The following is a 24783-nucleotide window of genomic DNA, read 5'->3' as shown; positions in this document are numbered from 1 at the left end:
TTTGCTTTCAGCTTAATAATAATATTGTATGCAATAAGTAGGAATTGGATATCAATGAAACTACATCAAACATCATTCTCAATTGGCCAATGTTATGAATTCGGGTACAGATGCATTGTATGTAATCCATAATAAAAATGCTAGGAAATAAAGATCGCTCATAAATAGTATGGGAAATGATGCTTAGCAAAAGCCGGATGCCAACCAAAATACCACGTCATCTGGCTTCGACTTGTTACGTGCAAAGAATTGGATATCAACAAAACTTTATTCTCAATTGGGCGATGTCATGAAATTGGGCCCAGATGCATTGCTCATAAAACGGACAACAAGGCAAAGTATTGGAAGATTTATCTCCTACCGGCTGGAGGCAATTCCTAGTTATTAGTGATAAATGCTGTCTAAGATATATATATATGGTAATCTGAGTCCTCAAACTGAGCCCAAGTGTTGATCGGATTATATTAGGAAATCATAATGAACAGAAACAGGTGTGTCACACATTTGCGCTAACATATCATATCACCGTTGTCAATATCAATTTAATACAGTTCCATGTCAATAAAATGATGCCCGACTTTCTGGACCTTCCCTTTGGTTCACACGTGCTATTAATATTGTGGCCTAGATACTTCCATATTAAAGCAATGATACAACATTTTGTCTCAACCTAATTTTGCACATACTAGCTGATCGATGTTGCGTACAGTTCGGAAAATGTCAAATTGACAAATAACGCTTACTATAACGAGTACACCAGTTACAGGGCCTTGTCACACGTGGCACGTTTTACATTGAGACAACCAACTGCAGTGCTTGCTACAATCTCACTGTGGTAGCACACGAGTAATTTTTGGAACAGCCAGGGGTGAGAGTCTTTACTAACGAAACGAAACTTGGATACAAATTCAAAGGTATGCTGAAATGATGGCATTTATACTGTTTGGTAACCCCTGGGGTTATAGATTCCAATGAGCTTTTGGAAACAGTATCCAAAGCACTAGAGAAGTAGACAAATGAGCAGGATTTCTTTATTTGTGGAAACAAATATTGTTTGATTTTCTTCACCAGGCCGACATCCAAAGTCTGAACTCAGCCAAATGTCTGAACAATCTCATCCCTCAACAGCATATTACGATCAACAAGAACAGTGTGAACACTGAAGTATTATTGGTGGTGTTTTTTTTTTGTCTTGGATACTGCCTGGAAAAGGTTGCCTGTTAATTGTCTCGTGTGACAGAGCCCTTATATTCCACAACTCAAAAAAAAACCAGGCGGTACTTAACCATCACTAATTAAAGTTATTCTGTCCGAATTACTTACTGCCTGATGTTTTTAGTTCATGAGTATTGTTTTGTGGTTTGCAAAAGGGAGGAAGGTTCGGAAAAAAATCTCTATTTTTTGGTGAGCGAGATGCATTGCGGTATATTTGTGCCGGTGCATATTGGCACATGTATCAAGACGTCTAAAAAATAAGGGAAGCAATATATTTGATATTTGAAAGTCACACTTCCAGGGGTTAAAATGGCAGCGAGATAGAAACCACTGAGAACAAGGTTGCACCCTATACTCTAATATGAACTATCAAGGGCATGATGTAAGTCCTACAAGGTCCCCACAACCCCCCATCCCGCATGCACCATGCGTCCGTCCACCGTGCCCAATGAACCACTGCCCTTAACATACATCGTAATTGGGTTTCAATCTATTAAATACTCATACAGCCAGCGAAGGGTGTCGCAGGCTTCACACGTACCCCCCCCCCCCGTATTCCCGAAGGGATCTATGAATAATTAAATGAATTAAAAACGTACAAAGTGATTTAAGCGGATCGTTAAGAAATGAATAGGTCAGATAGATAATAGAATTAGGAACAAACCCGCTCACCTGCTGTAGTATTTATATGATTACGATTAAAATGTTTAAATGCAACAGTAAACGGTGTGTTTCACAATAGAGGGTGTAGACTGTGTCACAGCAAGGGGTACATATACAAGTTTTTATCACAGCAAAGCAAAGGTTGTACATTGTAAACCAGCAACGGGTGTACATTATATCCCAGTAAAGGGTTCACATTTCGTCCTTCGGATGGGACGTAAAGCCGTCTGTCCTGTGTGTTATGTAACGCACATAAAAGAACAGAAAGTGGGGATCGCCCCGGTGGTACTGGTTTAATTGGCAGCATATTGCGCAACAGCACATTGTAAAAAATTACATGGTGCTTTGTAAAAGGAGTAGGTCTCATAATTTAATTCCACACACCTTGCGGGACAATACTGTATGTTAAAGCACTTTAAGCGTTACTGAGTGGATGGTTAGAACGCTATATAAGAAGCCACTATTTGCTGCATTATTCATTTATATTGTTTTCAGTGAAGGGTGCACACTGCATAACACCAAAGGGTGTACATTAATATTTAATCCCAGTTACGAGTAAACATTAAAGTCACCTGGAAGTGGTATTTTGTCAAAATAAAGCTTTTGTCACTTAATTATATTATGTGTTTTGATGAGTAGAATAAGAATAAACAGTTAACTAAGGTTCTAAAAATTTAGTTTCCATTTTATTACCAAATTTAAAGGAACACGTTGCCTTGGATCGGACGAGTTGGTCTATAAAAAGCGTTTGTAACCATTTTTTATAAAATGCATATGGTTGGAAAGATGTTTTAAAAGTAGAATACAATGATCCACACAAGTTTGCCTCGAAATTGCGTGGTTTTCCTTTGACTGTGCGAACTTACACGGTCGGCCATTTATGTTTTGACTCCCATAAATGGCCGACCGTGTTTAGTCGACGAGGTAAAAGGAAAACCGTGCAACAAACTATTTTATTGTGCATTAACTTATACTCCAATGTTTGAAGAAAACATGGACACATATGGACACATATATTTCTCATAACACTCTGACTGTGTGACAAAATTCCATATCATCAAAGGTACAATCCCCAAAATACTGTACCACTAATGTGTCAGTTCTGTAGCCCGAAATGTCCCCATATTGTAACCCTCCACGCTGTAAACACCACACGCACAAAACTCTTGAATGCCATAACCTCGGCTTCGGGTCTGCGTAGCATATTGGATTTCAAAGCACGACCTCAGTAAGTCCTACAGGCTGTATGCTAAGTGTAGTTTTACATGATTGTGTTTCAAAAGGAAACATATGGAGACTCCCATGTTTGTTGTTGAAAAGTGTCCATATTGTATATCCAAGGTTCTAAATGCTAAAATGTCAGGGTTTTTGTTAACATTTGGTTAATGTCGATTGCAAAACGAGCGTCTTAAAAATACGACCATAACCTGACATGTACATTCTTTTACGTGTAGATAATTTCAAAAGAATTTAACAAGTTTTCACTGAAAATTGAAAATAAATAGAGCTGAAAATGTAACAGGTTAAAGCACCAGGGCCCAATTTCATAGAGCTGCTAAGCACGAACATTTGTTTAGCATGAAACTTCTTCCTTGCCTTGATAACAACAGGATTACCAACCAAATGTGATTTTCAACAGCTGACTACTAGTAGTAAGCAATATGCAACAAATAGAAATTTTGATGGTAATCCTGTTTGTATCAAGGAAAAATATCATGCTAAGCAAATTTTTGTGCTTAGCAGCTCTATGAAATTGGGCCCAATTGTCAATTACAAGTAGCCACACTTGTATTAAAGCAACATACATAATATAGCCCACATGAAATAACAAACCTGTGACAGCTCAAGTTTCATTTAAGTCACGAGAAGAAGAAAAACTGGGGAGGGGGACCTTAAATGTTTTACCTGTTTGCAAACATTGAGTTAAAACAAATTGCTTTACCTTTGCTAAAAAAAGTAGTGCACTTCAAGCAAAGAAATTTCAAAGGGGTTTCCCAACTTGTCCGCCTTTATATCATTACATACGTTGTTTGCAAATCTGAAAACATTTTTATATTTACCCTTATCAATGTTGTACACCCACCAAGACAAAACAAATGCCCCTAAACCGTATATCAATTATTCTAAAGTGCACTGCTTTCATCCCACGATAAAAGACAGTCTTCACATGAACAGTGAGTGCAGACCTTTGACCAAGTGGGCTCGTTCACATCTTCTTATACTACTAATAGTATTGCCACAAAGTAGCTCTTAATAATATTCGCTCATCACGACCTATTTTTGGCATAGACCTCATGTTGTTTAGATAGTCATCATTAAGTCACTAGACTCTATTCTAACCCATGACGCACGAGTTGTTTCTGTGCACAGCTATCTTGGGTACACTTGTTTTGCTACAAAGATGCCGAATACACCACAGATTAATATAGGTTGTCTCTGCCAATTTCGGCAAATGAGCAGCCAGTTTGAACACCAAGCTATTCTATTTCGCGCGAAATCGAATGCTACTGAAAAGGGTCATTCGATTTCGTTTTATGATTAGTCAAATGTAATGTTGCGTCATTCGATTTAACAATTTATAATCATTCACTTTAACAATTCACAAAAGCAGCATTCAAATTCACAGACGCTTCATGAGGCGTGTGTGTCACGAAAATGAAAGACGATACGCTAAATTGAACAGAGTGCTTTAGGAATTTGACTCGACTCAAAACGAAATTGAATGGCCGAATTCTGAATTTAAAACGCAGAAACAACTGGAAAGGAAAAACAGCATGAACATGAAATTGGCTGCTCATTTTCTTAAATTGACCGGGAAAACCTATATTGAGTAACTCTTCGCAGATCTTGTGTTCGACAAACTAGAATGTTTTTTATTCATTATCCCACATTGATACAGCGATTGTTATTTGATGCATTAAACGCACCGGACACTATTGGTAATTTCTCAATTTCTTAGCATAAAAATCTTATCTGGTAACGAGCAATGGAGAGCTATTGATAGTATAAAACATTGCGAGAAACGGCTCCGTAGTTTTTGAGAAGAAGGAATTTGTCACTCAGCTGAAGCCTTTGCATCTGAAAGCACACAAAGTAAATGTAATGCAACAAGGGTGTTTTTTCTTTCATTATTCTCTTGCAAATTCGATGACCACATACCCCATTAGCCCAAATTTTCGAAGGATTGTTATTTTATGCATATGTTTGGACTTGGGATACACCAAGTGGGAATACTGGTTGTTGACAATTATGAAATGTGTCCAGTGCCTTTTAAGGATTTGTGTACTTTTTGTTACACAAAACGCAATGTCCACGGATGTACATTAAACTTGCACCGTTTGAAGAGGATAATCATAGTAGAAAGCGTATCTTAAAATGTTAGTTGCTGGGGTGCTGTAGTTTTTGAGAAATGGGTAAAACATGAAAACTACCACGTTTTTACATGCTAGAATAAAGTTCGTCTCTTGATCACTGAGACAAAAATTATTGTCATGACTTACACCTCAGCAAGTAACATTTTTAGGGAAGCTAATATCTACCATCTTCAAAGTGTGTTAATGTAAATCTGTGGACATTATGTTTCTTGTCCTACAAAAAGTACGTAGACCCTTAATATAACATTGGTTTAACTGCTACGTCAGTGGTTTTTAAACAGTTTTTCATACATTGGAGACACCAACATAATGTGTACTCACGACCGAGGTTCTGCACATCTGCAGTATGCTTCAAACTGGGCGTAACGCGGCTCGCAAGTATAATTATCAAGTTTCTCAACTCAGTTGTTTGAGAACATCTACGTTATTCTAATGGCAGAAACACCTGTTTATGAATGGGTCTCATGCGTGAAATTAATTGCAAACAAGACACATAAGTAATCTACTTCGTATGGAAAGTATGTTGACTGGTAACGTTGTGTTTCCAATAACGTCGGTTTAATTAAAAAAGTCAGTTTTCATAATGCGCCCAGTTTTATAGGGCTGCTTAAGCAGAAATTAATGCTTAAATAGTAACTGCTTAGCAGTAACGAGCAGGATACCAAGCACAAATTGTACATGTGATATGAAGTTTTGGCTGGTAACATAATTCTGGTTAGCAAAATGTTGTTTTGCTTAGCTTGTGTTTGTGCTTAAAGCAGCTCTGTTGTTTTGGGCCCAGATGTCCATATAACGTTACTTCATGAGCTAACACAACATCTTTTCCCTCTGTATGAAATTAAATCCAAACTCATTTTGTCCGAGTAGTTTGTTGATGAGTTTTCAAATTTTTATTCAGTAAAGGTATAGGGTGTGGCATTTGCATTCAGAGCAGTAGACTAAAATTGAGATAAGAAGCTACTTTGCAGGGGAAAAAAGTATTCGTGAATACAGGGGCCAGACTAGTCTGTCGAATGGGTTTTACTGCAAAATGGCGTCAAATAAAAACAAAAACCGCATTGGAGAGGTCAGTTTGGCAGACTAGTCTGACCATTGTGTTGTGCTGCATTTGAACCAAAAATGGTGTCCATATACCACGTGACTGACGAAAACAGGTCCCTCAAGGGATTTAACAAGGGGCCCTGGACACTCCATAAAAATGATTGTCCTTTCACACGAGGTACATTTTGTAAAATGTTACAACCATGCTACATTTCAGCAAGGGACCCTGCTAAATTGCTCTCGTGTGAAAGTGGCTTTAAGTCGCAACTCTCTACAGCTCTAATTACATTACTCACAATGACTGGAAATCCATGTCATTATAAACACACTTTAAACTTCCACATTTCCATTGCCGTATACAAAAACATTACAGAACTGCAATAATTACATTCACATTGTCATGCGTATTTTCTATACACACCAAACTGAGAGCGGTTGCGCATTATTATTCCATGAGCATTTCATCAATTTCAAGTATCTTGGAGTATTTTGAGAGTGTTGTTTTGCCTGGAGGCTGTAGTAACCTCGCTGCAGTGCAATCTATTTATTTGATTTGAAGGGGGAATGTCTATTGTGTTTTCCTCAGCGGATGTCAGTGCAAAACAACAGTGGCTTGTCAATGTGCAGCCTATTAATTAAAATACATGTTATTCACGGGCGTATGGGTGCGGTACCTTATGGACCATTGACAAAACAAAAAAGGAAATACAATTTAAGGCACTGGACACTATTGGTACTAACTTAAAATAATAATTATCATAAAACCTTACTTGGTAACGAGTAATGGGGAGAGGTTGGTAGTATAAAACATTGTGAGAAACGGCTCCATCTGAAGTGACGTAGTTTTCGAGAAAGAAGTAATTTTCCACGAATTTGATTTCGAGACCTCAAATTTAGAATTTGAGGTCTCGAAATATTAATCTGAAAGCACACAACTTCGTGTGACAACGGTGTTTTTTCTTTCATTATTAACTCGCAACTTCGACGACCAATTGTGTTAAAATTTTCACAGGTTTGTTATTGGATGCATATGTTGAGGTACACCAAGTGAGAAGACTGGTCTTTGGCAATTACCAATAGTGTCCACAGTGTCTTTCAGCATTCTTGTTTTTCTTCTATGATTTAGGTTACAGAAAACAAAATTGTTTGTTTGGTATCATTAATTACAGTTACAACTTAAAATTACGTTGCCATACAATTAAATACTGTAATTAGGATTTGAAACTTTGCATGGTGGAAATACGATATAGAAAGGTTTGCGGTAACGCCATTAAATGACTATCTCTAAAGAGTTGGGATGGTTCTGAAAAGAACCGTTGGTTTCAACTCGACGTTCCGATCAGTACGCTCTGATCGTCTTTTGGAGAAAGCTGAAGAAATACTGAAATGTTGGTTTTAAATTACGGTTGCGCTCTACCACGTCACACATTACGTCATTTGAGTTGTGTCTTTGCATATTGCATTCTCATGGAAAGTGAACTGTGACAAAATAATCACTGAAGCGTGTACCACTGGTATAAGAACAATTGACGTCACGTTTAATTGGACAGTGCCTTAAAAAACATCAACATGTTTGTGATGTCGCAAAGCTATTAAATGTCGCAAGCACAAACATTCTTCCATCGGCTGATGTTTCAGTTCAACCTATAAATGTCAACTATTCAGTGCAGTATTTCAAGTTGATGCTACAAATTTGTGTTGTGTTCCGCAACGTAGAAAATATATTCTCCATAAAAACGTGACAAACTCATACCATATCTCAAATTGCAGAATTAAACGATACAACAATACCTTTCAATATCAAGTATATGGCCAAGTTTTGAAACAACATTCATATTCAAAGCTGTAAAAGCCGAGAACAAAGTTTTTAGTTTGCGTCGGCCATGTCTCCCCAATCCTTATGTTTAATATAATGATTGTTACATAATCTAATTTTAGTGCAAAATATCACCAAAGGCTTCACCCATTTAAAGTCAGTGGACGCTATTAGTAATTGTCAAAGACTAGCCTTCACAGTTGGTGAAAATTTGAGCTCAATCGGTCATCGAAGTTGCGAGTAAATAATGAAAGAAAAATAACCCTTGTCACACGAAGTTGTGTGCGTTTAGATGGTTGTTTCGAGACCTCAAGTTCTAAATCTGAGGTCTCGAAATCAAATTCGTGAAAATTACTTCTTTAGGTTCGTAAGGTTTTAAGCAAATAGTAGTTACCAATAGTGTCCATTGCCTTTAAAACACAAGACTTATCTTGACTCATCTTGTTCCATTGCAATGGTAAAGATAAAAAACATGGTTCACATTTCCCTGGCCCCATGTCCCATGGTGGACATCATGCGACTCTCGGTAGCAATAATCCGGTTGCACTTCAGTGCTAATCCAGTTCCGTAAATGCCGTCCCGATGGTTTTGTAAGGCGTTGTTGTCTGCAAACGATGTAGTAATCCCGTTTAGCAATCCCTCCACGGATTCATAGGGGCTTAAAATAAGTAAACTAGACATGGTGTGTTTGTCGTGTGCCCGGACAAAGGACTTTAAAGGGTTAATATACGTTTGGTAATGACTCATGGTGAACTAATGGCAAAACACATTCATGTGGTTAGAATTAGAAAAACAGCAACTTAGGATAGTAAAATGCATTTTGAGAAACATTTCACTTCGAAGTTATATCATTTCCATCCCCTAAGATTTGTAAAGCTTCTCTTATTGTGTATTCCTATCGGGCATACTGTATGAGAAGCGATACTGACAGCAACGTTTCTTAGATAGTATTCCGATAGCAAATTTCAGATACAGTCTCGAATATGACTTCTATTCAAAAGAAATATTTCAGAAAACAAATGGTTCTAGTCTGAACTATGTAGTCATAAAGACACTGGCCACTATTGGTAGTTATCAAAGACCAGTCTTCTCACTTTGTGTATCTCAACATTAACGTAAAATAACAAACCTGTGAAAAATTTGAGCTCAATTGGTCGTCGAAGTTGCGAGATAATAATGACTGGAAAAACACCCTTGTCACGCGAAGTTCTGTGCTTTCAGATGCTTGATTTCGATACCTCTAATTCTAATTCTGAGGTCTCGAAATCAAATTCGTGGAAATTTACTTCTTTCTCGGAAACTACGTTACTTCAGAGGGAGCCGTTTCTCACAATATTTTATACTATCAACATCTCCCCATTACTCGTTACGCAGGTTAAGTTTTATGCGAATCAATATTTTGAGTAACAACAATTATAGTGTCCACCGCCTTTAAGACGAAAATCAAACGATGATGTTTTTATGGTTACCAATATTACTTTAAGCATTTAGTGTAAGTACATTCAGAAATTGTACCCCAAATAACATCAATTATTAGTGGTTTCTTTTAAATCGAACAAATCTGTGACTCAATGCCGCTCAAGGCGCATAACAAGCAGTTTTTCCCCTGCAAGTGTGCGGAGCAACGTTTGAGTTATGAGATGTGTTTAAATAGTACATACACTTAATATCCGTAAAGATTACGCCTCTTAAGTGCCGTCAATTTCACGATGGAAGTTTCGTAAATTGTGCCTTGAAGGGGTAGTTTAAAAAAACTTCCACCGTGAAATTAACGGCACTTTACCTGGCACCCTAGCTGCCAGGTAAAGTGCCGTAAATTTTACGAATATGTTTTACACAATGTAGCACCATGGAACGCTTTACAAGGTGCTGTGGAAATATGCTATTTATAGTGAACATACTGCAGAATATTGCGGGTACCAACACTCACCATTGGGCAAAAAAAAGCCCACACTTACAATACCATATAGTTGAATGTGTACACTGTCATCATTTCAATGTAATATTAATTATTCGTTAGTTGCTTTAGAACACAATGAACATGCAATCTGTAACGAGCGTCCTTTGTCTTGACGCTTCCGTCTAATTGTTGCTCATTTCGTCTTTTATTGAGTTCCTATATAATGGTTTGCGTCTAAATAAAGACAGCTCATTAACATCCATAGACAATTCCTCTTGTTTCAATAAAACCGTCCACTTAGCTTGTTTGCATAATCACCCAACGGCTTTTTCACTTTCGACCGCCCTCTAAAACTACCATACGGCTGTTTCGATTTCGACCGACCTCTTAAAGTGACCGTTTGGTATTATTACTCCGCACATATTATCATAAAAACTTACTTGGTATAAAGCACTGGATGGCTGTTGATATTATAGAAAATTGTAATAAACGGCCCCTTTGAAGTAATGTAGTTTTTAAGAAAGGGGTATTTTCACTCTAAAATCTGATGTGAGAAATGCTTTAGGCAAATATTATGGACTATAGCAAAATATCTTTCTCATGACATACTCTAACTATAGAGGAAGGAACACTATGCGCTGACTATATGGCAAATAACAAGCCTGTATCATCAAATCCCCATCACATCTGCTGTACTATATTCTGCTGTACTATATGGTATACTTATGATGTACATTGTACAGTAAAGTACACTCGTTTACCAAGAGGCTACGCAAAACAATATGCAATGTAAACGGTTTTTTGTAAAACGGGTTAAAAAAAACTACACAATATGTGCGTGTTTATCAGCACAGCAATCTCACACACAAATTTGAAGTTCCAATGGCGTCGAATTTTGCAATTCAAGTTAGTCTAAAGTCGTGAGATGAAAACAAGATGAGTTGAGATGAAAACAAGATGACTTAGCACCCAAAATATTCCGGGGTGTAGGGGCCTACACCTGAAATCGGTCATTTATCACAACCCTTTTTTATCAACATTCAGATCTAGGGTCTACATCAAATTTGGTTCACAATGTAAGCCGAAATTGGTTTTGTTGTGTCGTTTGATTGTGAGCTTTACAATAATTTATACAGGCTATGGTGTACTTCAGTGCACTGGCTTCCGTTTCGAACCAAGCCCGTTCTAAAAGTGTGTTGACAGCATAGATCAGCATAGCTTTCCTAGAATCGTTAATATCAAGAGCACGATTAGGTTTATTGGCCGTGTCAGATAGATCTGCGCCTGCAGTGAAGACTACAGAGAATAGAACACAAACCAATGCAGAGTGTAGTGTGGACATGAGCGCTAACCGCGCCTGGATGCACCGAGACGACTACTTTGCCTTTGGCTTCGAAAATGAGATTTAAACTGCTTAAACCACATTGATCACATTACATTCATATGCTCTTCCTTTCGTCCGGTCTGCTTTCTGAAATATAATTAGGTTGAGTCCTAAGTACAGTTTAGCAGAGTGCTTCAAATCAAACTGTCTTCCCCAAATGGTTTATTATTAAGTAAACGTATTATCGGTGTTTTTTTTGTTTCCCTTCCGACGAATCAAACGTGCAGGGGTCGAAGCTTTGCAAGGAGAACATTCTGAACACATTCAATAAAATGGTGTTATATACGAATTTGAATTCGGGATGGAAGTCGGTGTATGCTATCGGAGTATAATGTACAAATAAGTGATGTGAACAGTTACACAAAACGTGTACGGGAGGGCTGGTGACACTAAGTCATGGCACCTTGTATTCATGTCACTGTTTTCTCCAAAGTGCATTGCCCTGGGAGAAAAAAATCATTGATATCATAGACTGGACTGTTCCATTTTTCTAAGAAGGGATCGGTTGCAAAAATTGTAGAATACTGGTTCGACATTTACCAAACGTGTCCAATGCCTTAAACGAATCATATGTTTCAACTTTCGTGCTTTTTACTTATACGACACTTTGTCTGTTTTTTATTCTCCCCGCAGGATACGGTCACTCCTACCCTCTCACGGATGGAGGAAAAGTCTTCTGTATTATTTATGCCTTAGTCGGGATCCCATTGAACCTCGTCATGTTTCAGAGTGTCGGCGAGCGTCTGAATATATTCATGGGATTCTGCGTGAAAAACTTCAAGCGTTGTGTACGCTTCAAGAAGGCCGAGGTATCGCACACGGAGCTTGTGATGCTTGGAGGTCTGTGCACGATGTTGATTACGTTAGGAGGCTCTCTTGCGTTCGTCAAATTTGAAGAGTGGACACTGCTCGATTCTTTCTACTACGTGTCTATAACGTTAACAACAGTTGGGTTCGGGGATTTTGTAGCCTTGCAGCAGAATAATATGCTACAGGAACAACCCGAGTATGCAGCCTTTGCGATTATATATATCTTAACGGCCTTAGTGGTGGTTGCCTCAGTTATGAACCTCCTTGTGTTGCGTCTACTAACCCTCAACACTGAGGACGAGAGGCGCGAGGCTCAGCAGCAGGAGATGACGTCACGCAGCAGTGGCCTGGACCTCAACCACATCGACGGCCACCTACCCTATCACCATTTGCACGCCGGGGGTGCCCTACTCGGTACCAAAACGGACCCGCGGCTATGTTGTAACGACTGCAAACATCCACACAGAACTCACCAAGATCCGTTTGGGATCGGGGCTAATGCAATACACCTCCAGCGGATGGAGACAACTCTATACCACGCCACCAACTCGGACGATGACACCTTTGAAAATTTTATGGCGAGTGAAAGGGCCACGAAAAGGAAGTCCATATAACGTGTACAAATTATTAAGGTGGGATTTTTGAATCTGGTTGGAATTATTAATCTCTCCAAAGATATCCTTGCGACCCTCTGACCCCAAAAGGGATGCCGTTCAAGGATCCATCGGCCTATCAATGTATGGTGTCTGAAGTAAACTCTGCGCAAATATCTCTAAGTCTAACGTGTAGAAATTTTGGAGAGTGGTGATTGAGTTCTAATTTCGCCATAAGAAAATACGATCCTCTGACCCTCAAAGGGATAACCCCAAACGGGATGCAGTTCAAGGATCCATCAGCCTGTCAAAGGATGGTGCCTGAAGTAATCTATGCGCAAAACTCCATCTGTTTATAGTCTGACGCCACAAATTTACTGTAGAATAACGTGTGCTGCAATGAGTCTGGGAACCATACCGAATGCGCCAGACTTATGTTTTCCCTCAGCGCGGTCTAGTTGGCGGGTAAATGAAAGACATAAGGTACAGGAGTGATACAAAAGGACCAAACGAGATATTTCATATTGGTTAAACTCTACTGCTTTTTTCAAATTAGGTGTATATCACGATTACATAAAGATGTGCTGTAGGTTGTTTCAAATTAAAGCTCATGCTCAAATGGTATCAACGCCTGACCAGCTTCAGTTACGGGATATAATATAAGCCACCTTCTAAAAACAGTAATACAGGAGGACTTGCGGATAGACTTCTCCGCAGTTGATTTACCAACCAACAAGATATCCGGGGGAAAATCCAATACATTGCGGATACGTTTGCGGGGAAAGTCAGGCAATTTATTTGACAAGATGACCACACAGACTAAAATATTCCCATCTATTGATAACCTCTTAGTGGTCGAGGCTATGCTTTCATTCACATCCCAGTACCAAGACTAACGTGCTACGACTGGTACTGAGTACTAACACTAAAGTGCTAAGACTAAGTGCTAAGACTAAAGTGCTAAGACTAGTACCGAGTACTAAGACTTAAATGTCATTGAGCGAAATTCATGTTCCATAACATTAACAAGGGCTATGAGACATTTAATATCAGTTGGCCAAAAAGCTGACTGCTCAGTTTCGAGTCTGTCAACAAGTTTGCGGATAAAATGAGCTTCGTATCGGGCAAAAACCAAAATCCATCCGCAACTTATCCCCAATGACTTTTCCTTTGTGGACAAACTTTCCCGTAACTTATCCTATAATAGTTTTGAGAGAGTTCTTTATTTCACACAACTCGTAGCCACTAAGCCAGTAAACATGTAAATACAAGGGCTTCATACACTGGACATCACGGTAGACATGGCAAGGTTCTTCTGTCAATTTGCTTTCATGGTGTTATAAGTGCTACTATGCCTTGTTATGTCAAAAAGCCAAAATGAAACAATAAAGGTACGTCTTTTGGACCTATCTAGATTTTGGTTTAAAGGCTGCCTTACAGTGTGAACAATGTACTATGAACAACTTGTGGCAATCGCAGCTATGCCTTTGTAATGTTAAACAGCCAGTTTGCTTTTTTCAATAGTTATAGATTTCCTATTGTTCATTGATCTTATGATACCAACTGTTGATTCTGTACAAATTTTTATTTGAAAAAAGTTACCATTCTACAACGGTTAGATAATTAGTTAATATGGATTGTTACGTAACATCTGATGATGTGGAGGCTAGCAAAACAACCGAGGTAAAAAAAAAGTAGTGTATGTAGTAATTATTTGTTGAAGTTATGTACCTCTTTAATACTTGGTTGAGATTATAAAAGTATTTTTAACAGGGGGTGAAATGATTTGACACGTGTAAGTAATAGTTAAAAAAAAAACTGGTACAACATTGGTAACCCGCGATTACAATAATGAGCGTGTAGTTGGTGGTTGCAGAAGTCTCCTTGGAGCTATGTTCAGTTTGATAGTCGTCGCTTCTTTAGGGAGGAAGGAGGGCTGAACGCAAAGTAATTGTCAATTTCCTTACTGAATGATAACTCGCGGGCCGGAATAATCGACCTGTTTTAGCATCACATGGGGCCACATCCATGTTTTTGTTCTGAATTTCTCGACCGGTTATATAGAATGATAAAAAGAGCAATCGAAAAGACTCCAACTACTTGTCGATTTGAGTATATTGAGTTCTAAACTCGAATGAGTTTAGATTTCCCACGGCCATAACTTACACAATCGAAGTAGGTCAAGTGAGTCTCCCATTTCAGATAGTGCTTGTGTTTGAATTGTATTTTTTTGTATTCACAAAAAACATGTACAACTAAAAATAAAACTAGATTAAATAAAACTAGCAATAACGTATACTGCTGTACTGTACGAGTTTAAAGTTACTATATCCTATCCTTTGTCAAACTGATCACTAAAGTTAAAACTACAATGCGTTGGTTAAATCAGTTTCTCATCTTCCCCAATAAAAAATGAGCACATGAGTTTGATACAAAAAGAAACCGAACAATACTTTAAAACAGAGGTCTGACGGGAATTAGTTGTGACAGAGAGTCAAATGCCTGATGCGGATATTCTTTGTCTTACCTTTTTTCAAGTCGAACCAATTGTACGTTTTCCGTAAATTGAACATTCACTACTGAAACAGTTCATCTCTTTCTTAGAAACTGGTCAAACGATTGGAAATAATTATTTGTTCTATGAATTAATCCTGTATCAATGTAAATTTACTTATTTTCGAGAACTCCGAAACATTAAATGCATTCTCTGCATGTTCTTCGGGCAGTCACAAAATACCATAAACATGTCAACAAACCCTGCAAAAACGGGCGTGTTAAAATTGACAAAATGTGCGATGTCACTTAAAGATACCGAAGAGAGAATCGAAAGCTGGTGTTAAATACATACCAATGTAATTGCTTTTATGAGACTGTGCAGAAATTAGTGTTATTTTAACACCCAATGGTGGAAACATTGATTCTTGTTTTATATCAATATGTGACAACACCCACGGTAGCGATCTAACGCCCCAGTTTTGTCAGTGAACCTTTCAAATTCATTATTGAGTGCTGGATGGCCAGATGCAATTCTTCCACATGACAAATTAATTAGATCTTAAAACACTTTTGTAAAATGTCAAAGACATAACTAAGAAGGGGGAGTTGAAACTGCTTTAAATGATTGAAGCCAAAAGAAAAAAAAAGTACGAGTGTTCAAAAAGGAATCAATATACTAGGTCATGCGAGGTCTCCATATGTTAAAAGTGGAATGGAGATACAGGCAGCCAGACTGTACGGCAGCATTGCTTCTAGCACCTAGTGTGGAGAGCTGTTGCGCCCGTTGTCTGTTAGTCCCCATCGGGAGGTGGACCGGGGAGCTCATCCCCAGGGGACAACTCGACCATTGAATGGCTCAGATGCGTCAATATTAAAGTGCGGGCATTGAGCTACAGGGATTCAGCAAAACAAGGTATAACTCGAGTCCAGTCCCCAAACTCAACCACTCCTCCTGCACGTTAAGCAAATGGAGCGTGGCACTCCATGCGTTCATCGATATAAAAAGAATCTGTCGGTATTTATAGAACCTGCTTTTTCCTAAAGTCAAGCTCCATGGGACATTATCAAACCGGAACTGATATGGGATATCCCCGTTCTGATGGGATACGCCCACGATTACCCGTAGCTGTATATCATAGTATCGTGGTACTATTTGTGGGTAATATTGCGAAAACAAAGAACTAGTGTTAATCTAGAGCTTGCATCAGACGGGTACAACGATTTTTAACGTAGAGAATGTTTCCGTCGGAAATATTATTTTTCCTTGAGAAGAAATTGTTAATTTTGTTGTCTTAAAGGAAAGAGATACTAAACCTACTAATGGTGTATGTGAACCTACGCAAACTACATGTCATTTAAAAGTGTCATGTAAAGAGAATAATAATACACTCTCCATGAACCGAGTAAAACGTGACTTTTAGTTACCTATGTTAGTTCACAGCAACGATGCTTTGTAATTGATCGTTTCAACGCTCGTAGTAAGACAAGTCTACATTTGGAAATGTGACAGAGTGGATATAAGTTTACTTAAATAACTCCTCACGTTCAAACAGCTTTCATACTGAGCTCGGTGAGCCGTGAACAAGAACACCTGTGCGTGAAATATTACATTCATTTCGACGGTTTCATCTTGCCTTGATACACAAAATGAGGGCAGGTCGAGGTCTAACGATTGCATCAATGCAGATATTGCTTATACCTGTATAAAATTACTGGCATGCATGACGTGCCTTGTGTATTCAAACAGAACGGGTTAATTTTTCCCGTTCAGCATTATTCACTTGATGAATTACAAATGGTATTATTTACACATCTGCATAACACTTTGTCTAGCTTTGAAGAGAGCAGACGGTTGTCTTGTTTTGAAGGGTAAAACAAATGTTTGTTACAAATGTGCATAACATTTCACACACTTTGTCTAGCTTTCAACGAGAGCAGGCGGTTGTCTAGATTTGACGGTTGAAATAACTTTAAGGTTTGAACGGTAAAATAGTATCCGTTAAAAAAGTGCATAAAGTTTGTCTAGTTTCAAAGAGAGCAGACGGTTGTAAGGTTTTGAAGGGTGAGTTTACTTTCCCTTAAACAAGCACATGGCCTCAATAATGTTTAAAATAAAGCAATAGAAAAATATCTGAAAGCTATTTTTACTGGGGACCATTTACACACATTGGCGATGGTAACTATAAACTTGGTATTGCAACAAATTGGAACCAGACTATTCTCCCTAACTGGTTACACGTGGCACACTTGGGACGTCAGTCAAGATGGCGGCAAAAAAAAAAAAAAAAAAAAAAAAAAAAAGGTTAATTGACTCACCCCTGCGCAGCAGTCTGCATACTCAGGTTTAATATGCTTTGACCTCGCGTATGATGAGGGTCTCCTGGCTCATTCTTCCCTGTCAAAGCTCACATTGGTTGCCTCTTGATACCGCCCCGAGAATGTAAGGTCGGTCTCATTCAAGTAGATTACATGATGCATGTTCCTTCCGGAGTTGTTGCACTGACGTATGTACTAATATGAGGACAATACATACTACATGTTAAACCCATGTGTAGTGTACGTGGAGTTATTCGCGCCTCAAGTTGAGGAGCAAATGAGGAGTTTTTAATACAATTCAATAGAACACTTTTTCCACATTTGCACATGTCAGCATCATCTTAAAAGCAGCGGCTTTTGAAAAATGTGCCCGTTACAACAATACAAAACAAGATAAACAACACTGGGCTGAGTTGGTTCATCCAACATGTATACATTAAAAACAAAATGTTAAACAATTTTACCAATAATACATATAGTATAGGAAGGACTCTGAAATGTGAGGCAAATCAAAACGAACTAAACAACACCAAACGAGTTCAGTTGGTTCATCTAACACCTGGCATCTTCAAACAAAAAAATAATATAAAAACAAGACTACGCATTTTACAGCTTTGTGGAAAGATATTGAAATGTGCAGCAGTCACACTTTAACAAGTAATACACTGTTTGATATAACTAATCTAGTCCAAGCTTCTAGAATTACTACATAAAACCATTTTCGGAGTGCGCAATTTGGAGTCCATTTCTTTAGAGAAAGTTGGTCATCAGTCAATAGCTCGTTTCAATTTATCTATAGATTTATTTGGCGTTTCTTCTTCGTATAACTCATTTACAATTAAAATCACAATAAAATCACCGAACACATGAACAAAAAGGTTTGACAGGTACAGCTAAGATTGAACCCTGTTTCTTCAGAAAGGGGGTTTATATTAAAAACTATGGACCATTCTTTTGCGAATCTTGGTCATCAGTCAAACGCTCGTCTCAAGTTACCTATTGATTTATTTGGCGTTTCTTCTTTGTATATTTCAGATGCTGCATGTACTTGCTCCCAATGGAATCACTGAATAAATGAAAACAAAATCTGACAAGCGCAGCTTATGATTAAAGCCTGCATCTTATCAAGCGGGTTTATATTAACAGCATTGGACCTTGTACTAATCAGTCTGCCTTAACTCGTTTGTAATTATAATCATGTAATAAAAGACAAATCGGTTGTGTAGAAGGACGCGGCCAAATGCGCTCAGTGCCATGACTTATCGGTGTAGTTATCTTATTGCTCAACTATACACTGGGAACTAGACCGTTATTGAGTGTCCATCCTGGCTGGTCTCCCATTCAATTGAATGCATTGATACCGAGGTCGAAAGGGAACTTTGTGTGGTACCGTTTTTCGGAAGAAAGGGAACCAGGAGTAGATTGTACAACGAGTTTAAAGTTCTCGTAAGAAACTGTATTATTCTCGAAAATTTGAATTGCTCGTAATTGTTCAAAAAGCGCCCAAAAATATACAAAAAATACAAAACATTGCACAACAAACAACGCACAAGGATTTAAAAATATAATCCAAACACACCAGGTCAGGCCATGTATACATTGAGATAAAAAATATGAGGGTATTAGGACTAACCTTACGGTTCTAATAACTCCTGAAAAGTCCTAGGACTAGTCATAAGTTAAGACTTTCATTGTGAAATCAACCCCAGAACTAATGATGTCGAGATTATAGGAACACACGATTGGAAAGTTGAAACCAACGAGGTAGTGTAGGTACGTCAGATTTAATTGTTATCGGGTTTTCTTTAACAAAACCAATGTTGTACCATTTTTTTATAAAGCAATTGATGATAGAATTTAATGGGACTCTTGTCTTTCGATGCTACAGTATCAGAAAGAATCATGTAGGTTTCAACCATTCACCTTTTTCCCAACTCAGTTGTGTTTGAGTTGTTTTAGCAATTAGAAACATTTGTAAGAAAAATAAGAAACGACAACAAAACATTACGGGTGTCAACGACTTTTACATGAGCTTTTAGTAAAAAGAATTTATCTGCATTAATACTGGGGAGAGAAACAAAATCATTCGGTCCGTAACTGGATACCAATAATACAGTTTGTATTTACTCCCTGCGGCATTTTATCTGCAAAACAGCAAATAGGATTTTATTGCTGACCAGACGGCTGTTTCAGTTGCACTTCTTATTACAATTTATTGTGGTTTCTTCGGTATCACGATATATAAAGGTTTGGTCAGTTTGGTGACAGAGAACCTTGAAGATACAAGGGATTCGGGAGAACATGACTCTACTGGTTGAACAGTTAAAGGGATTATATACGTTTGGTAATGGAACCTACTGTTTGTTTCAATCTTATTTGTAAATAAACACCATGGAATTAACCTGTGGAAATTTCATTATACAGAAGGTGGTAGCGTTGTAATATATACACGGAAATCCAGAGCGGTTATGTCCACGCAGGAAGAATAATATGCAATTGGAATACACAAATTGAGATACATTACTGCTGTAACGTATTTCAGATTTACATTTTTGGTAATAAAAAGTGATATCTTTTCCCATAACCGCAGTACTTCGAGAAGTGAAAATGTTCTCAAAATGCATCATACTGCTGTACTTCTTACCATTGTATTGCCTTTAATTTCCAGAGTCATTACCAATCGTATGCATACCCTCAAAGTTGCAGTAAACAACAACATAGCCAGCCACACTAGTCATTTTAGACACGTGCGTGGCGTCTATAGAGATCCTATGCGGGAAAACAGTTGTAGCAAATTTGTAAAGCACTCTAAAATTTATTTGTAAATACATAATTAATATATCGTTTCGGGACGAAGGTTCAGCCTGAAAGCCATCAGTGTGTCATAAAAGTATCAGTGTAAAAAAATAATGAGTACTTTCTGTAAATTATTTATACGGTCATCCAGGTATACTAAACAACATACAGTTTTAACTGTTAGGCCTGACTCTCTTTTAACTATTTTCAAATTAATATTTCCATTAACTTCTTTTATCCAAGATCCTTTTTCAAAGTTTGATATGGACAACATTGACATTTCTTCGAGATTTTTGGTTTCGTGATAATGTTATATAGAGTTTAGAACAGAGTAGTGATTCGGGCTTTTTCCCCTTCCAATAGAAAGGACACTTCGTTTCATGGAGTAAACCGGTTCGGGTAGCCAATTTATTATGACGTGGTGTACGTTGTAATAAAAGCAAATGTATAGAACAATTAGATTCGTAGCGCATTTGATCTACGAGTTGGTTTGCGGAGCAGTTGGGAATCTTGGATGAGTTAAACATAGGTTGGTGTTCAAAGCACAGGAGGGCAGCAAATAATACAACTAATATCATTTGAACAGTTACCCATTTTAGGCAAACATTTTTGTACTTGTTTATTGTTTTATTTCATTATTTATTAATAGCAAAAGAAATTGACTTAAGAATTGTGCACAGCCTCGAATACACCTACACACTGTTTTATGAACAACAGTTTGAAAGCCAATTAAGTGGCATTTACCTCATTGTGATTATTATAAATGAACAATCGCTGGTCAATGATGAATAACAAGTCACTGAGTTTTTCCAGAACATGATCTGCAAAGAGTTACTCAATACTCTTCTTCAATTGGTGTCCTTGTAGCGACAAGTGTACCAATGCTTGTGGCTGTGCACAAATACAATTGTACAATCTATTTATTGGCCTTTTCGGGCCTTATGCTTCGTTTTTGAAATGGCAAGGGCACCAAGGCGTTTTCCCCCTTGGTAAGGGTCACCCTATGTGGAAATTATAAATCAATACTGGAGCATTGTACGGGCACCAAGGCAATAACTAGGGGGCATGGATGCAATCACCTCCTTTGCCTCCGTGAAGTATCAAGCCTGCATTTTGAATTGAATGTTTGCCGAGTACCACTGTCATTCGATACCTTCATAGTTAGTGTGCATTACAGGAAGTTACCGTATTCATCCTGGATCAATTTCTGTGCCAGTATTGTATTAATAATTAAATATCAAACCATATTTGCAAAATGTGTTACCAAAAAGAAAGCCATCTGTTGCCGTCTAGAGTTTTTGTATCTTTGACATGCAAGACATTTGTTGCATCTGTGTTGTTAAATTGATTTAAAATGCCTGGACAGTTTGGCAAGATGGGGTTGAAGTTTTGAAAACTCCCGGATGGAATTGATTCTGGGTTCCAGGGGCCTGTGGTCGGTGCCCCCCCCCCCCCGGAACTGGCGACCAAAATGCGTTTTTGACTAAAATGTGCTTTAATTTGACAATTATTATGGTCAATGTGACACAAATTGGGTACGTTTGACATAAAATTGGGTAAATTTGACACACAAATTTGCTCAAAATGTAAACTCACTCATATGTATCACTATCCGAAGGTTGGGCTGATTGTTCGTTTTCCCGCTGTACCATTTAACTTCTTTATTCTTGAAAGTAGTTACAATTTTTAACCTTAAACAGAAACCTGCAAACTTTACCCAAACTACTCAATCTAATGATTAATGGCATTGCATTTGTTGCTGTCGTTTGCAACTTGCCGTTAAAGTAATTACTAATTTAATATCATGTACGAATTTCACTTTGAAAGTGCAAAAGGGGAAATTGAAATTTAACCGGTGCGTTATAAGCCAATTAAATACGTCCAATCAGTTATTAACTGTAAAAAGGAAGTACAGTTGCTCTTCGTTTGTAAAAATGTCACGAATGAATTTTATGGGACATGAATGAATGACCAGTTTTCCAGGACCCCCGGCCATTTATCTGTGTAAGGTGTTGCGCAATACAGTATTTTGCCTATGGCCGAAAGACTACGACTGCATATGCCTCAATTATATCAGGCACTGCAAACCCGTAGTGTTTAACTTGATTCTCAATTGTCATACACAGATCCGAGCAGACAATCAAAATTTACACCACTAATTTATTTGCAAAAACAATTTCCCATGTCTCAGTATTACCGTTAGACTGCAACAACTGAGGTGACACCATTGGTATTGTCCATTATAAACATGTAGACACCAAAGAATACAAATCTACACCAAAGGGTGTTTAAACAACCCTAAATTCTCCTCAATTTCATTGGTGTAATTCAACACCCAAAGATAATATTTTGGAATTCTGTTTCGGTTTGTATGTGACAAGCTGAAGTCGCAAGAATAGTTTTTAACAGCGAGAATTAAGGGAATGCATTTCAGTTTAGACGAGGTGTTTTTGTTTGTACGAAACGAACCAATAAAGTAGTACAACCACTAGGGCTTGCTAGAGTAAATGTTTCCAGTTTAGATTAACCTTCTAGAATTCGTTCAATATCAAAGTGGAAAGTTAAACTTTCCTCTCTGTTTTTTTAAAATAAAATCTTTCTCTTTTTGCTATAACAATGTTCTTTTGTTTGCTTATTCTCTATTGATTATAACAAACTATTACCATTTTGTATAAAGCTTTCAGAAAGGCTAGTTATGATAGTATTTCTTTTTTCATATACAATGACATAATTGGAGTTTGTGGTTAAAATGGTAAATAAATAGAAGATGGTGTTTTCCTATTACCGTAAAGGGTTAACTTGTTTTAATTGATGATAAAATGATTTCTACAATGTATGAATTTATGTATAGGGAGCTATGACAATGGCGAAACGGGACGAATAAAATATTGAGCTTTTTATCATAATTATGATGATTTTCAAACTGTTTCATTTAAAATTTATATTTGTTGTTTTAAATTGGAAGGGAAAAGGCGTGCTCAATGTCGAGCCCAATGAGTAATGCAAAACGTCATTCACTTTTATAGGTATATTAACAATTCATTTGTGATAAGATAACCCGATGACTATTTCATGGCAAGTTTCAATATAAACTTGTTGGCATGTTTCTTTGAATTGCTGGAGCCAAACAAACACCTTTGGGTATTTTGAAGCAAGTTACCAATCAAATTCCCATAGCAACTCCACAAAATGGTGGACCGTGTCACACGAAGTTGAAGGAAAACCCCGCAATAATGAGGCATATTTATGTGGACCATTATATTATATATTTTTATTTAATTTTTTTAACCATTTCGTTTCATAAGGAACGCCTTGAGGCGCCTTTTATAGCCCAATGCGCCCAAATCACAGGCGCAAAGCAAGTCCGGTTATGGTCGACCATTGGGCGACTTTGTTTGGTACCCAGGATGAATTGCATGAAGAGTTCATCTTTGAACATTGACAAGTGGTCGACAGATGGTCGCTGCTCGAGCATGCCAAATGTATCCCTTTAATGATAGAGTTTTGTATCTGCCAAGATGCTCAAGTAAACATTGACGTCGCTGTGTGCTTGGTAAATAAGTCCCCGCTCCCTCTGTATATTTTACCGACGCTCGATACATGATGTTGATTTTTGAAGACTTACATTCGTGAGGTATTACCACAAATGTATTGATTCTCAGAGAGCTGCTTCTTTGAGAGCTGCGCTGAAGAATTAGTGAAGTTTTTTAGTGAAGAGTTGACATTCAGCAAACCATGTCAAATCATGCGGAGTGACTCCACATGAATGATTGTTTTTCACATTTAAAATCATTTGTTTACTGTCGATCATGTGAACTCATTTTTCCTTATTGATTGAACACATTTAAAATGAATTTCAGCGAGAAAAACCTTTTTGTCATTTCCTCAAGGACTATCAGTCTGTAATTGCGTTGCAACTATTTAACTGTAGTGTTCAAAAACAAAGGGTATTGCGCAGTACTTGAAGGTTACAATATCATTTTTATTGCCGCATGTAAAAAAAATTATCGAAAAATGCGCTGGTATCTCGTAGATATCTCACGATTTAGGAGATTTGGGACAAAAAATCTTAACAGTCAGATAAAAAATTGCAATCAACATAAGGACGAACTTTCCATAATTTAGGGAGATCATCAGAACACGAAAATATTGGATTATTTTGTGCAGACGCGGGACAGTTGGCAACTCTACTATAAGTGAAACTGATTCAGGTACCAGCAATACGTTATAAAATGTTCATAAAAAACTTACCTTGGAAGCTCAATATGGTTGAATGTCATTAGTTCACCATGAGTGATCGTGCTTTCTGCGAACTGCAGAGACAAATTAAGACAAAAATATAAATTTATGTTAGACTTTGCACCAAACTTCTACAACTC

At 37.7% G+C, this 24783-nt stretch overlaps 1 protein-coding gene across 1 annotated transcript in view; it reads left to right on the top strand.

Annotated features, from left to right (window-relative positions):
• LOC139949792 (two pore potassium channel protein sup-9-like) overlaps positions 1-23292 on the top strand; it is a 37294-nt gene extending 14002 nt beyond the window's left edge. Inside the window, exon 2 of the mRNA XM_071948334.1 lies at positions 12027-23292. Coding sequence (XP_071804435.1) covers positions 12027-12817 — 791 coding nt within the window. The 3' untranslated portion in view covers positions 12818-23292. The remainder of the gene's footprint in view (positions 1-12026) is intronic.
• Positions 23293-24783: the final 1491 nt, after the last annotated feature.

The sequence above is a fragment of the Asterias amurensis genome, chromosome 17 (assembly GCF_032118995.1).
Source record: "Asterias amurensis chromosome 17, ASM3211899v1".
NCBI classification, from domain to species: Eukaryota; Metazoa; Echinodermata; class Asteroidea; order Forcipulatida; family Asteriidae; genus Asterias; species Asterias amurensis.
This window is presented reverse-complemented; position numbering and strand designations above follow the sequence as displayed.